Source organism: Pteropus vampyrus, unplaced genomic scaffold, assembly GCF_000151845.1.
Source record: "Pteropus vampyrus isolate Shadow unplaced genomic scaffold, Pvam_2.0 Scaffold9, whole genome shotgun sequence".
NCBI classification, from domain to species: domain Eukaryota; kingdom Metazoa; phylum Chordata; class Mammalia; order Chiroptera; family Pteropodidae; genus Pteropus; species Pteropus vampyrus.
In genome coordinates, this window is record NW_011888790.1 from 10,022,831 (window position 1) to 10,040,497 (window position 17,667).

Genomic DNA, 17,667 nt, shown 5'->3' on the forward strand with positions numbered 1-17,667 from the left:
GACAAAACTTATAACTTTACTTCCCACAAGAGTTACATATGTACATGACTTAATGGCTGAATGTCACCTGCATGTTCATGCCTACAATTTTTTTTAAACTTTTTAAAAATTAAGTTCATTGGGGTAACACAGGTTAATGCAATTATATAATTTTCAGGTGTACAATTTGACATCTGTGTATCCTATTGTGATTACCACCTAAAGCCGTTTCCTTCAGCTACCATATATTTGATCCCCTTTACCCACTTAACCTCCCCCTAACCCCCTATATTTGACCCCCTTTAACCGTCTACTTCTCTTCTCCTCTCCTACTCCCTACCTTCTGGTAACCACTAGTCTATAGTCCATGTCCATGAGTCTCTTTGCTCTGTTCATTTGTTGCTTTTAGGTTTATATCCCACATATAAGTGATATCATGTGCTTTTCAACTTTTTCTGTCTGGCTTATTTCGCTTAGCATGATTACCTTGAGGTCCATCCATTTTTGTCGCAAATGGCAGTATTACATCTCTTCTTATGGCTAGTAATATTCCATTGTATATATGTACCACAGCTTCTTTAGCCAATCATCTATCATAGGACACTTCATTTGCTTCCATGTCCTGGTCACTGTGAATAACGCTGCTATGAACATCAGTGTGCAAATATCATTTTGGATATCGGTTTTCAAGTCTTTGAGGTAAATACCCAGTAGAGGGATTGCTGGATCATATAGTAGATCAATCCTTAGTTTTTTGAGGAACCTCCATACTGTTTTCCATAGTGACTGTACCAATTTGCAGTCTTACTGGCAGTGTATGAGAGTTCCTTTTGTTACTAAATTTTAAACATCAGTTTTCCTAAATTCAACCCAAGTAGTGTCACTATCCATTAACCTTTGAGAAAAGGTGCATGAAGGCAGGAAACACATGTTTGCCAGGGTATATTCAGTACCTGGCATATAGTAAGCACTCAATAAGAATTTGTTTAATTAGTTAACTGGAAATATGTACTTAGGAGAACAAATTAAAGATAACAGTTTTATTCAACAAGCACTTTGAATACTTGGTATAAACAGAGCACTGTCTTGGGTATTACAGAGTACTAAAAGTAGGAGACACTGTCTTATCGAGGGTAGACATACAGTATAATTTGCATTTATAAGCCTTTAAAATAAAATATAAACACTTTAAAATTCACATTAGAAAAATTTTTTTAGATTATGTTACTACTGAATTCTAGATATGCACTAAGTATGAGAAAAAAGAAGCAAATACGTAATACATGAATTATTTTTATAAGCTCTTATGGGCCAGGAGAAAATTAAAGTATAAATTTCATATCCTTTCTGGAATTAACTTTTAATTACAGAAATGAAATTAAGTTCACAATGCATAAAGTCATATTTTTGGTAACATATTCAATGACATGGATGGTGAGACTCTCTTCAGGCTTTTCCACATGAAATGGAAATAAAGGGCCATATAAAAGTAAAAAGAAATTATGAGTAGGGAAAATAAGTTATTTTAAATGAACCAAATGTTTTATAAACAATTAAAATAGGATGGCATTTGAAGACCCCATCCAAATCTGAGATTAAATGATTCTATGAACTAAACACAGAAAGGTGAGGGAGTAGAGATGAAGAAAGTGAAAAAAGATAGAGAAGAGTAAAGAAAAGCCCTAAAGAAACACCCCTCCCAAACACAGAGACTAACAGAGCTGAGACGCAGGGACAATAAGGGAGAAGAACACATTTAGTCAGATCTGGCTTCCCTCATCTGAAGGCTACCTCCTCAGAACTGTTCCATAACGTAGTTTAACATTTGTGTCTGAATGCTGCTGGCCTCTCAAGACTTTTTAAATTATGCTGTTTTCCTTACTAGACTGAATTGCCTTGAGAATCAATGGTCACATACCTGCTCTCCTTCATGGCTTGAGTTAGATTATAACTTTGGTTTATTAAAAACTTAATTTTATAATTCTTCTTCAGAATCTAGATCATAAATTTCCTGAGGCTGTCTCTTAATATCGATTACCAAATCGATGGTTAAAATTTTTGTCAAACACTGAAGAACTGAAGTTAGTAACTGGTATTTACCAGAGACTGATTCCAAACCTGTATGACTGCTTACCATGGGTTGGTTGGTTCGCAGCGCATGGAGAGCTCTCATATATACTTGTGGAAAGCTGTGATTTCCTTTTTTAGACTTATATAGGATTTTGGGAATGCCTAAAACTGCATTAGCTATTATCCTACTAACCATGGCTATTTCTGATTGCTGGCATTTTTTGGCATAGCTGAGAAGATAGGAATTTAACAAGATCTCAAAATTGCCACCCACTGGCAAAACACAACCTGCTGGTATAGACGAGAAACAGTAATTCTGGGCAGCACCCATCTCCAGTGACTTGTATCTCACTGGTAACATACTCCCCTTTCCAGCAATTTTTGTGATCTTTAAATTTTCATAAGAAATTTCTAGTCTACCGTTTTCTGTTGTTGAATTTGTAGAAGAATTACACTCAAATGGATCATGGTCATCAATTATCTTGGTTTTGTGTGGAGATAAACATCTCAATGTTTCATCTGTCTGGTATGTATCTGTTGGTGTCACTTTTGGTGTTGAACATGGAATATGTGTTTCTAATTCTACACTTGGAACTACCAAATTTGAATGTACTTTTAAATATCTCTGAGTTTCTGCCAGTCCATCTTTGTTCTTTACAACTGTGCCCTGATTTGGCCTTTGTATTGAGCCAATTTCTAGTAACTGATTACTTTCTGTCATATTCTTATAAATAAGAGGACTTAATGTATGATTTTTATCACTGACTTGTATCATGTAATTTAGATCAAGGTCTTTAAATAACTGCTGAAGCATTTTAAAAGCTCCATGTAAAGCATCCTCATGTTGTTTAACAAGACCCTGCACTGGTCCACAAAGAACTATACAGTGTGGTATAAACAAACATGTGCTAATCAAGCCAAGATGAACATATCTTTTGGATCTAAGAATAAGGGGCTTATAAAACTTCACCAAAGCAGTGTTCGAAATTTCATACTGTGAAAAGGCGTGCGGTAGTACAATAGGAGAAAGACCAATGATCCTCTGAATAAGAGAAATTTCTTCAGATGATAAACACTCCACCACTGATATGCTATTCAGTCCTGCATAATAAATAACTAAGTCCGGTTGTTTCACACTAGATAGCAGCAATTTTACATTCTGACTCTGTAAATGTTTCATTATTGCTTTTGTCCTTTCCATAATCCAAAATTGAGATGTCTGAAACTGTGCCTCTGAATTTAGAATAAACTCTGTTCCAAAAGTTGAAAAGAGAGGCTGAATACTTTCTGTTACTAGCACTATTCTTATGTCACCATCTGCTGGACAGTACACAGAAAAGTCTCTGTGAAGCACAAGTCCTGGTATGATCCTGGAATCTGAAACTGGAAGGCCAGTGACACCAACGTTCAACTCTACAAAACAGTCATCCACTAACTCGCATACCTCTTTGAACCCACTTTCACAAGCCATACACTTAAAAAAGTAGTCACACATTAATCGTGAAATAAAGTCGTGATTATTTCTTCCCACTCTTCCACAAAAGAATGCCCCTAAGAGCAACTCTACAGAGCTCCTACACAACGTTCTCTCTTTAGCGGATGAAGAAAAGATGGAAAAAAAGTGTCTACTTAAGTGCTGGTCCATAACATAGTCTAATATTTGTGTCTGAAACATCAGAAGAGCTTGGGAAATAAATTTCCACTGACAACAATTTTTCCAATACCTTCCATGGGTTTGAATATTTTTGGAAATCAAGGAATCTTTTCCTTTGTCTGTGACTGCATGGAGTCCTCTGAGTAAATGGCAAAGAAAGATAATAAATGTCTTAGCACCATCTCCCGTTTTTCTCAGATGACTGGAAACACATGCCACCATCATCCTGTACAAAAAAGAAATAAAGCAACTCAGATTATCAGTGGGCTGCCTTCCTACATTTGGATCAAGTTGAAACAATGTTTTCAGAGCTATAAGCATAAAATGTGAATACTGTCCCATTGATAGTTTTAGTTTTTCCTTTGCCAAGTAATTTTGTTCTATTCCAAGATTCTAGAGTTGGGTGGAGCGGGGAGGAGAGAGGAATGAAAAGTGTTCTTAGAAGTTGATAAGATTTGACGTCCGGGGAAAGTGTTCCCTTAGGCATCGCTGTAACCCTGAGCGTACACTGGTCTTAGCCAAAGTCAGTTTTTCTAGCATAGCCTCAGGGATAAGTTCAGGGATATGGCCTGGGGTGCTCGTTTATGGCACGTTTTAATCGGCGGGAGTGTGGGACGCGGGTACCTGGCTAAGGGATGTTCTAAGTGTAGCGCCTCCAGGAGGCGGCCTCCATCCCGGCTGAGCAGTACCTCACCGGTAGGCTTCGTACACAGAACTTGACGACCTTCAGGCCCCACGCAGCAGCTCACGATGGTTTCCAGCACCTCCGCGACCTGTAACGCCGCCTTCACAGACCCTGCAGCGGCCATAGCCCTTCGAGTTCCCGCCGCTCTGCTCGCAGACTACGACCACCGCCAGGAGGGGCGGGTTGTGGCACGGCCGGAAGCGGAAGAGGCGGGGAGGCCGGAAACCCGGGCAGCTCCGCTTCTTGGTTGGGCGAGGAGGCTGCCCTTCCGCCCGCTCGGCTGAAAAGCGGCGCTTTTCTGCGGGTTGAGGCTAGCGGTTCAATAGCCCGGAAGTTAGAAAAGAGGTCAGGATTTCCCAGGATTTGTCCTTGGAGCGGAAACCGCTGGCCTTCCCTTGGTCCCTAGGTAAATTTGTTCCCTTCCGGTAGCTTCGAGTACCACCAAATCCCTTTGTCTCCTAAGATGTTTCCTTCCTAAGTCGGCATGGTAATGGAGCCTATGGGAAGGAGGGAATGGTCACCGCGGGTAGGACTCGTTTTGTTCCCTGCCCCCACTAAAAACTCCTCGTTTCGTAGCAAAACTTCTGCCTTGGACTTATGCATATTCTGTCCACTCTCCATTAGTTGCTCTCCTTCCATTCACGAAAGCAGTTTAGGGATGCAGGATAGATAGGGAGGGGCCTGGTCAAGGTCACCAGCTTCAGGCTTTATGCTTTCCGCGGCGTACTTTGCCACATTTCCTGGGCCAGGTATCACTATGAAATGCCAGCCACCACAATTTATCTTTAGCAGAGGCGACAGATGACTTAGGCACATAGGTGGTCAATAGTATGTTTTAAAAACAGTGGCCTGACAGATACAGTCCAACGGCAGAGAAAAAACAAGCGGAACACCTTTATATATTAAAATACATGCTCTCTTAAGGATGAAATGGTTAAAAGCATGGGCTTAAGATTTGGACCTGGATTTGCTCTACCATTTACTTACCTGTGACATTCATTACGGAACTTTTGTCCACTTCTTTTATCTTAAAAAAAAAAAAGATTATAGATATAAATGAAGGTGAGAATGTTTACAAAGCACTTACATGGTGCCCAGCATATATTAAGCACTCAACAGTCAGATATGTACAGCTCACTCATCAAATTACTCTTGACATGTCACCACTGAATGGGCCCACTTTCTCTACAAGAAAGGGATATTTGGTTAAGGTGCAGAAGAGACGATTAGCATAATAGAGGACATCTATTAAGAGAGTGGGCAATATTAGTAAGAAAATTATCTTGTAGATGTTTCATTGGAATTGAACGGTGAGTTGTTTTTCTTACTTTATTCCTATGCATGGAGCAGGAGAAACCTGTAAGCCCTCCCATCTTTTCCTGCCAATTAATAAGACAGAACCAACTGACCATTAGCCAGAAGCAACTGGACCCCGAGGAGAAAGCAAGAAAGGGAGGGGAGGAGGATGGAGGAAAACCAGAGAAGGATAATTTCTTGGAACTCATCTGAAGTTGACTCAGTATAAATAGGTGATTTGAGGGGAAAAAACTTTTTCATATGGGTTTTGTGTATACGCTTACTAGAAAAGTATTTTCCGGTTCTACCCATCACAAAGGGGTCACATTACTCATAGGATTCGAGCAGCAGATTGTTCCAAACATTAAAAGTGAAGAGCTGCGATCAGAGTTCTAGTTAAGTGTACACTGGAAAGAATGCGCACTGAAGTCAAACATGGATTCAAACTGGTGCTCGCTATCATTCTTACTATGAAGCTTTTGGAATTGTTTAACTTCTCTGAGCTTCAGATTCTTCATCTATGAAATCGGAATAACTTCTACTTAAGATTATGAGTACTTAGGAAGAATGAATATAGAGTAAAGCAAACTTTAGGGATTCTGTGAAGTCCCAAGCCCTGCACAACCTTCACAATTACCACCACGCAAAAATTTATTTTAATTTAAAAATTAGGACTAAGTAATTTAGTCACCATATATCATCATAAGTCAAAGTAATCTGATCACAATTTGTTCTTTTTAAAAATTTTATTTAGAATGCCTACTTGAAGAAGTTAGCATAATTTTACAGATCATTAGAAAAATTGTTTTGTCTCTGCAAACATTTATGATAGGTTGGGAATAAGAGATTAGAAATGTAATACATTACAAAACAGTAGCCTATGACTATCTGTACATTTACAATGCACCTCAAGGAAAAGAATTTGACAGTGTGCTGTACTTACACTGCAGATAACATACTTCTATTATATAAAACTGACCAGTGGTCGTGTTTGAATTTATAAATGGCCATCAATCAGAATTTTAACTTAGATATACATTTAGCATGATAAAAAGTGAAAAAAATTTCAACTGAAGTTCTGTGGCTCATCAGTTCAAATATTTTGTGGCATTGTCTTTAAATAATTTTCAATATTGTAATAGAATAATTTTACATAATGCAGAAAATTTTCTAAATATTTTAGAAAGTATATTCACATTCATTTTGTCATGGGTTTCTTGTAGCTCTTCTAAATATGTTAATTATGCTTAGGAAACACTGGTCCTATACAATTTTAACAGTCCATCTTCAATTAAAAACTAACGAAACAAACAGTATGTTAAAAGTAACAAAAGGTAAGTTAAATATACTAAATTCACACTATAGGTAAACAAAATGAAACCAAATTATGTAATAGTGGCAGATTATACATTTTAAAGAACCTCTTTTACCATGTAAGTCAAATAAAATAGAAGTTGAAATGTTAACTTAGTGATTTCTGTGGGGTTCCCCTACCCCACTGTTCAAATTGGAAAATTTGGTACAAATGCTAATTTTAATATTTTATTTCTGTACTAAATTTAACATAATTCAAAATAATATACAGTATCAATAATGCCATCATCACCTTATATCGAACAAAGAAAAAACAACTCCAAAATATATTCACTGCTCACTAGAAATGCTAGACACTGGGAAAAATGGAATTTTATACATTTGTTTTCTTAAATATTTGACTAAGATATTCTTCAAAAAGTTAAAACTGCCTTTCACAGAATTTTGTGTGTATATGGCACAAGTTGACACCAAAACAGTGTGAATTCCATCAAAAAGGCACTGTTTACAATACTCAGAATAATCTGACAAATCTACTTCAATGATGTGTGAGGGTAAATAATATATTTGAAATAGCTATATAGACAAACCGTTATAAAAGTACAGCATTACCATTTAAATATACTTAGCTATATAAAAGGAAATAAAGTGACACAGAAAAATGATCCTTTTATGACAAGCCTATAAACACTTTGTATCATTATAGTTCTGTAACATAAAATGACAAAAAGTATTTTCTTAAAGGCACAAAAGCGTGAATACTAAATGAGGGTTGTATTTTACAAGGCCAGTTTTTTCAACAGAATGGTGACAAAGATTACACTGTACCTTATAAGTGATACAAAAAAGTATTGACATGAAATACAAGTGAACTATCTATTGCTGAAACTTTACTTATTTCACATGCCCTAATTATTGTTTTTTCATGGGCCAGCTGCATCTTGCTAAATGGTGAATAACAAAGGCATAGCACATTTAATAACTAAAACAGAAAAGCACATTTCAATAATTCTTACCTAAATTTTCATTTGAAAAAATAAAATTTTTGATCAAATGAAAATAACAGGTCATAAGTTCTTAAATCCTAGAAACCATTATGAGGCTCTCAGACAATTGGGAATTGTAAATCACAATTGTTATGAATTCACGTGTGAAAGAAGATTAATCTTAGGTAGAGAACATTCAAAGTCATTTACATATATGGCTAAATACAAAGTTAATTGTTTTAAAGGATTCACGTACTAAGCCTGGTATAAGCAGTAATCTAACATTAAGCCGCCAATTCCTGAGTTTTGTGTTCAGTTCACAGAAAGGAGCTCATACAACTAAAAGCATAAGACTATTAGATTAGATAAAATGCTTTGAGTGTACAAGAAACAGTCTTGAGTAATCCTGCTCTTTCTCATGAAATAGTTTTTGACTCTGGGTAGGTAATAAGAACCCATAACATCTGTCCTAAAAAGAAAATTTTTAAGAATAAAGAAAATAACTACCTTTCCAGTCTTAGAAAGATACATATACAAATAAAACACTATTTAGACCAAATGAAAATAACCCACAAGTGGATAAGACTAAAACCTCAAAGGGGGGGTTACCAACAAAAAATTTTAAGTTTTCAGGGTTTAATGATGAAATGACTTTTGTGATCAGCCAAATTATATATAATATAAATTAATACTGATTTAAACCATAAAAAGCTCAAATTGTACAATATTTACAAAATATATATCAGTGAATAGATAGTTGAGCATAACATTGGTAACAGAAAGTGAGTACAATATTACAGTGACAGGTATGAAATACAAACATAAAACCTCCACCTGTTCTAGTGCAGTTACATTAATTATATCAATACTTATCCTGGGTATAGGTACATCTTATCTGTGTTTTAATCAATTTACAAAATGTTTTCACATGTACATACAGAATATAGCATTGTTTTGCCAAAAATACATGGGAAATAGCTCTTCATAAAACCTAAGGATACTTAAGATAGCTACATCAGGAAAAAAGCAGGCTCTTTTTTGTCCTTTTCAATTTTCGTAATTTAGCAACCATTCTTTCATTTTATCATAGCATTAAACAATTGATTGTAATTTTACTAGTGTCCAACAGTCTCTTCTTAGACAAAAGCAAATGTAGCCAGAGCAATTATTCTGACCATCATTTTCATTAATATCCATTTTGAAATCTATACTTTCATGATTCTAAGGTATATCTTAGAACAATGTGTTCCTAACCTTAACTTACATTTGCAAAAATTGCTTTTGAGGACTATAAATATTTATGTAAAGACATAAAGTAAAAATGTTAAACTAAAAAAAAAAAAAATTAGGAAAAAGTTTGCCTGAGCCTGAATAAAAAGGAATCTTGAAGAATTGTCATTTCTGCCACAGAATTATGTCACTAAGAACCGTAGAGGGTAATAAAAAAAATTAAACTTCAGAACTTGATGTTCTTAGATGCTCAATTTATTGCACATTTTAAAGAAAATGATTTTAATGTACACATAAATGCCACCACACCAAGTATCTTTTCTTATAGCCTTTCTCTTATTTGGCTTTTGAAGTAAAATATTAGTTTTAATTTTTTCTATTCTACTTCTTCACTGGACACACTAGGGTCTAAATGAAAACTAAAGTAAGTTTTTCATAATGAAAAAACATGTATTACCAGCATTTCATATACCCTATAAACAAGTCTAGAATTTGGCCTGTGTTATTGGACCGAGTTAAAAAAACAAAAATAAAAAAGGATAGCAACCAATTTTGACCACGCTTTTTTCAATAAGTGCTTAAGGTATTATATAGGTATGATAAGAAAGATGTAATCTATAGATCCAAGTAGCTGCATACCATTTTTTATGTTGATATACACGTACGTGCATTTGTATCTATATAAATATTAAATTCTAGGGGTTAAAAAAATCTTGTGTAAACTTTTTAAAAAGCAATTTGCCACCTTGTACCTCTCGATATATTAATTTTGACCACACTTTTTTTAGCTGGTTCTAAGAAGACAATTGAACTGGGTGCTTTGGAAATGATTTTTTTTTTTTAACAGTACAGTGTATTGACCTATTTATAATGTCTATTATCCCATCATTTCCCATTTTGTAATTCCTTATTGATAAAAGTTTTCTGCCTATTTTATGAAGAAAATAGATTACTATACATATATTACTAATGTTGATAGCATTTTTGTTATGAGCGTTAGTGCTGTATCTCAGAACATACTATAGAATACGAAGACTACTGTCAGGTATACATAAGATACAATTGTGTACACATGTGGATTTATTATACTCACATGTAGACACATTTTCACAAAAGCTAGAAATGTTCTGGCACTTAACATATAGCTCACATTAATAATGAAATAGAATAACTCTTATTCCAAGTTAAGGATAAAAGGTATGAAAGGTCAATACCTTTACATTTAAATCTAAGGTTTTGTTTCAGAAATATTGTGATGTTTTAATAAAGACCAAACCAACTTGAACATTGGTCCCAGGCCAAATCTGATCATTCCAGTTCATTGATTCAACTGTAAAGAACTTCTATTTAAACATGAAGTTTATTATGACTTGAAGCAAAATCAGAAGGAAAATGATGAAGTAGTCTTTTTGTTGCAGAAAATAATCCGTAGCAGGTGAGCTTGAAACCAAATGATTTCGAAGAGCCATAATATTTCTACGAAAAAAAAACAACAATAAGTTTTATAATTATTTGTCAAAAATGTCAGCACAGAACTCATAATTTGACATATGGTCACAGAGCACTTAATTACATGAACAAAAGTAACTAGTTCAATCAGTTACTACTATCTTACCAGGGAGCTGATTATGCTATGTAGAGCCATTATTAGGTCTTGTCTAAATCTATATTCCACATTGTACCACACATATTACTTAATGATGTGCATCAAACAAATTATTAAAGTTTGATGATGTCGAAATATATAACCTCTATTATCACAGTGGTTTTAAAACAAAAATTTTGCTTCTTAGTTGACCCACTAAGGTTCTTTTATCTTTAGGGGGAGAGAGGTTGAACTGGAGAAAAATCCTAAATTACCCAGGAAAAAATAATACAACAGATTTCATGGCATTCCTAATTTGAAGAATGCGCTATAGAAATTTCATATGCTAACAGAAATAAAATGTTAATTTAGTCATGAAATGAGCTTAAATTATCCTCACGCCACCCTAAATACTCTGGCTAAAAAGAGCTGATTAGTGAAGACCTTTTCTGACTTCTTTTAATGTCTTACCAGTGTAGAGAAAGAAACAGATGAAACAAGTAGGCTCATTAATTAATATATATAATTAAATTAGGAGACTTAAGCACTTTATATAAGGACCAATGATACTGAGATGCAGCAGATATGCTCCCTGCTATAGAGGACCTCACGTCTAATGGAAGGAGAGGTGCAGTAAACAGACACAATAACAACCTTTGTAGTGTAGTAAGCACTTAAAATGAATATGTATAGGAAGCTAAACAAGCCTAGTGGACAGATTAATAATTGTACAGTACAGGGTGAATAATTAGCAATGTTATAAAAAGGGTGGCATTTGAAATATTCTGAAGGATAAACAGGGATTTTCTTGATGGGCAGAGTAGGAGGAAGGGCAATCTAAGAAGTGGATTTGATGAGAAAAGATGAGAAAAGATGAGAGAAAGCAGTATTTTCTGGAGATGTGAGGAGTTTCATAGGACTTGAGATGGGATGGGTGTAGAGGGATGGAAGGAGATAGGCTGTAGATGAAAATAGCAACTAAATATGAATCATAAGATCACCATGTACAGAGAAAATCTCTCTAAAAGAAAATCCTCCATAACATCTAACATTAAGTGCCAAATACACAAAAGCAGGCTGGCTAATATTTAAAAATTGAGCATCTAATATAGCAATAGGAGGCAATCAATCTGAACTCATGCTAGCCTTAGCAATGCACAGCAGGATAAGGACCCTTTTCCCTCCAAAGAAAACTTTGTAGGTAGTTGCTGGATCATGGGGAGGTGTGTGTGGGGAAAAGTCTGGGACTACAAGTGGAGCACTTGAAGGTCTTAGGGTGGTGGCTATTTACTCATTGTCATGAAAATATTTCAAATTTTCAACAACTGTTGCATTGCACTTAACATTAGCCATGTACAAAAGGGACTGCAGAAACCTTTAGGTTAACTAGAAACCACCTCACTTCCACATCCAACCCAGCTACATTCCTAGTATGCTTCTGCAATAAGATAAAGACATTCCAATTCCACCCTCAAAGATGAGAAAAAATAACTTCCCCCTCTCCGCCAATATTTTAGTGCTGAAAGAATTTCATACATTTCAGTCATCAGGTGATGGAAGCCAAGGTTCTATTTTAGCTTAGCAATGATATAAAAATGTAAAGTCAGCATATATTTCCTACGTAACAGGATTCTTAACTACTCTTCTGAACTCAAACAATAGTCACTGTCAGTATATATTACCTTTTAATTTCTTCCTGTGTTTGTTTTATAGATTCGATGGAATTCTGAATGTCTCCCAGTTCTATCCCTTTCTTTCTTCTTGTACTTGGTTTTACTGATTGAGCTAAAAGGACATTTAGAATGAACTTGGTGAAAATAGTGAACAGATTATACACAATCTACATTTCAGCTTAATGATTCTCATGTAATAAAAATTTTCCTAGGCATTATTTTTATGGCTCAGAGATTAACATGATAATACTAATACTCTGCATTTTTGAAGTTTTAATCATATCATTTCAAAAGTAGAACACTACATACTTAATGTAACCACAAATTAGTTAAATTTGTTTTATTTTTTAAATTAAAATAGACAAAATAGTTCATTAAAAATACATATATTAATTTGGGCAAGGTATTGCTCTCTTCTGTCTCTTGCCCATTTGCCTACATTTGAAGAATTCGGCTTTTTTAGCTCCCTTTTCAGTTTTTTATTAATTGTTAATATCATCTTTATTCCCCTAGTCACCCAAACTTTAAACCTTTCCAACTGGTTTTGAATCTCTTCTAGAAATTTTTATTGTCACACGTTAAGTGCTCAATAAATGTCAGCTGATACATTATAGGCAATATAACAGAAGGATAACAGGGTGAATTAAGAAGGAAAAATATCTGCATATACAACATATATATATGGTCCTGGGCAGGTTAACCTGTGTCTCAGTTTCCTTTTCTATGAAATGGGAACAACAGTGTAACTAACACTCCCTTCTAGCACACTGGTACCATGCAACTCTTGCTTTTAAACTTTTGCTCATTTTACTCATCTTTTACTCCAGTAGTTTTGCTCCTACCTGCATCTCTCAAGCCTAGACTGCTGTAGTCCGTTACAATTCATCAGGGTTCCCTAAGAACACTTCCTCAAAGTGAATTCAGCTACCTTTCCTTTCAGCTCTTCACCACTTTCATCTACTAATTTCCTGGCATTTGTCATTTATTCACCTCTGGAGTTCTCTCTGTAAAAATGAGCTCCCCAGTTCAGTGTGAGCTTAGTTAGAGACTATGGCTTTAAAAAAACTTTATTGTTTCATAGTATCTCAGACATACCTTAATCCTTTCTTGGTTATATCTTAATGTAGTTGAACACAGTTTACACATTATTTGACTTAAATAAAATAGAACACTAGTTAATTTAGTCCATAATTTTGATGTAGTTATAGTTTACTTGCCTGTGACTTCTAAGCACTACAATAATTTATTCTGAGATTGAAAAACTATTCTGAAGCATGGAACTTAGCTCAAAGCTCAAAGAATGCTTCCTGCATTGGATCTAAGAAGCCATCAACATTTTTTCAGAAGCTACCAAGGCGTAAGAGCCACACTACAGTGTGGTTTTGATTTGCATGTTTCCCATTTTTTCATTCCCCATGCCTTTAACTGTGGCCTGGTCTTTAAATTTATAATGTAAAATAGAGGATTTTTTATACGCCATCCCTGCCCCCACAAAATCTCTTACATTATCTTCTTAAATTAATATGAAAAACCATTTTGGTATCTTTTTAAACATTTATTAATATCTTTTTAAAAATTTAGATCCCTATAGTGAATAATCTACAATAAATATTTTTACCTTCACTTCCAGATGAGTCCTGGATATCAGGTTCTGGGGAAGAATAGCCTTTTGCTACTTTCTTCTGTTGCCTGGTTGGCTTATGTTTCATTTTTGGGACACTAACCTGAAAAAAAAAAAATCATGCTATTATGTGAATTTGCATTGAATTTTGTAAAGACCAATGCTGTAAAACTGTCAAGATTCAAAAGTATATCAAACCATAAACTAGGACTAATTTTCCTTAGAATAATAAACTTTAGACTTAATACTATTAATAAGCTTGCAATTCTGGAAATATGTCTTAAATTTAAAAAAAATAGAAGAAACTAAAATCGGAAGGGCAAGATAATTTACATACATAGAAAACCAGGGAACCAGTGGTCACATGCCTTTAACTTAGTTCTCATCTGTTTACTGTTCTAAATAGGAACTAGCCCCAATTACCTACTCCTTGAAATAATTTTGAAAAATATTCATGTGCTTAAAATTAAAATTTCCATAATTTCATTATAGAAAATAAATAATAATGAGGCAGGTCCTGTATTCAGCCTACACTTGTCCTCCTACTTCAAGTCATGGAGACTTAAAATTTTATAACATTTAGAATCCAAATCCACATTCTTTGAGTAGGTTCAAATTGGAGACCGATGAAGACTAGCGAGAAGCTATTTAAAATGACAAAGGAAGTCAGTAATCCAACTCTCAGTATACAAAGATTTATTGTGATCAGTAAACTGTACCTTTAGAAGGAAATACAGATGCCCTGTGTGTCTATCATGTTAGCGTTGTTACAGAAAGAAACTAAATTTAAATATTTTGAATTTCTAAATTGTGATAACTTATTTGTGTTTATATACATATACATATTACATATATAAGCTTTGCCATTTTAATCATTTTAAGTGTACAATTCAGTAGTAGTAAGTACATTCACAATATTGTGCAACCACTACTGCTACTTCCAAAACATTTTCATTATCCCAGAGAGACTGCAACAATAACTTCCCATTCTCTCCTTCCCTCAGTCCCTAGGAACCTCTAACCTTTCTATGAAATTTGCCTGTTTTATATTCTAAGTAGAATCATACAGTATTTGCCCTTTGTGTTTCACTTATTTCACTTAGTACAATATTTTCAAAGTTCATCCATGTTATAGCATGTAGCAGAACGTCATTCTTTTTATGGCTGAATAATATTATGAATAATATTATAACTATATACCCCATTTTGGTTATCTGTTGGACATTTGCATTGTTTCTACCTTTTGGCTATTGTGAACAATGCTGCAATCAACCCTGGTATACAAGTATCTGAGTTTCTGTTTTCAATTCTTTTGTAGTGGAATTGTGGGATATATGGCAATTCTCTGTTTAGCTTTTTGAGGAATTCGTCAAATAGTTTTTTTTACAGCAGCTGCACCATTTTATATTCTGTCAGCAATATACTAGGTTTCCAATTTTTCCACATCTTCACCAACACTTATTTTTCATTTTTAAAATTATTACCATTCTAGTGATGTGAACTAATACCTGACCTCATTGTGGTTTTGATTTGCATTTTCTTTATAACTAATGATGCTGAACATCTTTACATGTGATGGTCATTTGTGTATCTTCTTTGGAGAAATGTCTATTCAAGTCTTTTGCTCATTTTTAATTGAGTTGGCTTTTGTTGTTACATTTTTATATACCCTGTTTAGTAAACCCTTACTAGATAAATGATTTGCAAATATTCTCTTTTATTCTGCAGGTTGTCTTTCACTTTGATAATGTCTTTTTAGCCACAAGTGTTTAATTTTGATGAAGACCCACTTATCTATTTTTATGTTGTCTCTTGTGCTTTTAGTGTCATATATAAGAATACATTACCAAATACAAGATAACGAAGATTTGCCCTGTTTTCTTTTAAGAGTTTTATGGTTTTAGCTCTTATTTTAGGTTGTGAATCCATTTGGAGTTAAGTATATGGTGTGAGGTAAGGGGGTCCAACTTCATCCATTTGTATGTAGAAATCCAGTTGTCCCTATACCATTTGGTGAAGAGACTATTCCTTTCTCATTGAGTGGACTTGGCAACTTTGTCAGAAATCAATTGACCATAGATATGGGTTTGCATCTAGACTCTCAAGTCTGTCCCTTTGGTTTATATATCTCTCTCCCAGTGCCACACTGTTTTGATTACTTTGTAGTAAATTTTGGAATCAGAATGCGTGACTCTTCCAACTGAGCTCTTCTTCAAGATTGTTTAGACTATTCATGGTTCCTTGTAATTCCATATGAATTTGAGGACTGGCTTTCCATTTTGGAAAAAAAAAATGTTGCAATTTTTACAGAGATTGCATTGAATCTGTAGATTTCTTTGGGTAGTATTGACATCTTAACAATACTAAGTTTTCCTACCTAAGAACAAATACGTCTTTCCATTTGTACAGGTCTTTATTTTCTTTACCAATGTAGTTTTCAGTGTACAAGTCTTTCACCTCCTTGGTTAAATTCATTACTAGGTATTTTATTCCTTTAGATAACACTGTAAATTAAGTTGCTTTCTTAATTTCCTTTTGAGATTGTTCATTGTAGGTGTATGAAAAAATAACTGATTTTTGTATGTTCGTCTTATATCCTGCAACTTTACTAAATCTGTTCATCAGCTCTAGTAGCTTTTTTATGGATTCTTTTGTGTTTTCTATATGTAGAATCATGTCATCTGTGAATAGAGGTAGTTTTACTTCTTTGTTTCAATTTTGGATAACTTTTCTTTTTCTTGTCTTGTTCCTGATCTTATGGGGAAAGTTTTCAGTCTTTCACCATTGAGTATGCTGATATATATATTTTTTCATTATAAAAGAGTGTTGGATTTTGTCAAATGCCTTTTCTGTGTCAACTGAGATAAGCATGTGGTATGTCCCCTCATTCTATTAATGTGATGTATTATATTAATTGATTTTCCTATATTAAACCATTCTTACATTCCTTGGATAAATTCTACTTTGTCATGGTATATAATCTTTTTATATTCTGTCAGATTTGGTTTGTCAGTATTTTATGGAGGATTTTTATGTCTATATTTATAATATTTATATATTTATATATTGGTCTATAATTTTCATTTTGGGGGGAATATCTTTATATGGCTTTGGTATTAGGGTAATGCTACCCTTATAGAATGAGTTAGGAAGTGTTCCCACCTCTTTTGTTTTTGGAAGAGTTTGAGAAAGATTAGTGTTTGTTTTTCTTTAAATGTTTGTAGAATTCACCAGTGAAACCATCTGGTCCTAGATTTTCCTTTGTTTGGAGGTTTTGGATTACTGACTCGATCTCTTGTTATGGGTCTGTTGAAATGTTCTATTTCTTTTTAAGTTAGCTGATGTAAATTGTGTGTCTCTAAGAATTTGTACATTCATCTCGGTTACTTAATTTGTTGGTATACCACTGTTCAAGTATTTTCTTATCATCTTTTTTATTTCTGTAAAGTCAGTAGTACTATTTCCACTTTCATTTATTATTTTAGTTATTTGTGTTTTTGTTCTTTTTTTCTTTCTTAGTCTAGCTAAAGGTTTGTCAATTTTGTTGACCTTTTCAAAGAACAAACTTTAAGTT

General features: G+C 34.2%; 2 protein-coding genes across 14 annotated transcripts in view; both read right to left on the reverse strand.

Annotated features, from left to right (window-relative positions):
• Window positions 1–1,004: 1,004 nt before the first annotated feature.
• On the reverse strand, window positions 1,005–4,597 carry BBS10 (Bardet-Biedl syndrome 10). Of its 3 annotated transcripts, none has more exons than XM_011374565.2 (2): window positions 4,328–4,597; window positions 1,005–3,929 (listed from the first exon to the last, which is right to left on the reverse strand). In XM_011374565.2, exons 1-2 carry the CDS (start codon window positions 4,510–4,512, stop codon window positions 1,955–1,957), a joined length of 2,160 nt encoding a protein of 719 aa, XP_011372867.1. In that variant the 5' UTR covers window positions 4,513–4,597; the 3' UTR covers window positions 1,005–1,954. The 3 variants fall into 3 exon arrangements, with proteins under 3 accessions (XP_011372867.1, XP_023376791.1, XP_023376794.1); XM_023521023.1 differs by having other exon boundaries at window positions 4,393–4,531; XM_023521026.1 differs by having other exon boundaries at window positions 4,398–4,530.
• A 1,821-nt stretch (window positions 4,598–6,418) lies between these two features.
• OSBPL8 (oxysterol binding protein like 8) overlaps window positions 6,419–17,667 on the reverse strand; it is a 145,197-nt gene continuing 133,948 nt past the window's right edge. For 6 of the 11 annotated variants that reach the window (XM_023521045.1, XM_011374586.2, XM_023521036.1 and 3 more), the window contains 3 exons: window positions 14,091–14,196; window positions 12,482–12,584; window positions 6,419–10,690 (listed from right to left, as the gene is read on the reverse strand). In XM_023521045.1, the coding sequence (XP_023376813.1) occupies window positions 10,558–10,690; window positions 12,482–12,584; window positions 14,091–14,196 (342 nt within the window). In that variant the 3' untranslated portion in view covers window positions 6,419–10,557. The remainder of the gene's footprint in view (window positions 10,691–12,481; window positions 12,585–14,090; window positions 14,197–17,667) is intronic. The other 5 variants (XM_011374602.2, XM_011374577.2, XM_011374609.2 and 2 more) reach the window with 3 other exon arrangements.

What these genes read in the sequence shown, in the direction of transcription:
- BBS10 (XM_011374565.2), bottom strand. Translation starts at nt 4,512, where the DNA reads ATGGCCGCTGCAGGGTCTGTGAAGGCGGCGTTACAGGTCGCGGAGGTG. An exon ending in TTAGAACATCCCTTAGCCAG is followed by an intron (nt 3,930 to 4,327) that starts GTACCCGCGTCC and finishes TTTTTTGTACAG; the next exon opens with GATGATGGTGGCATGTGTTT.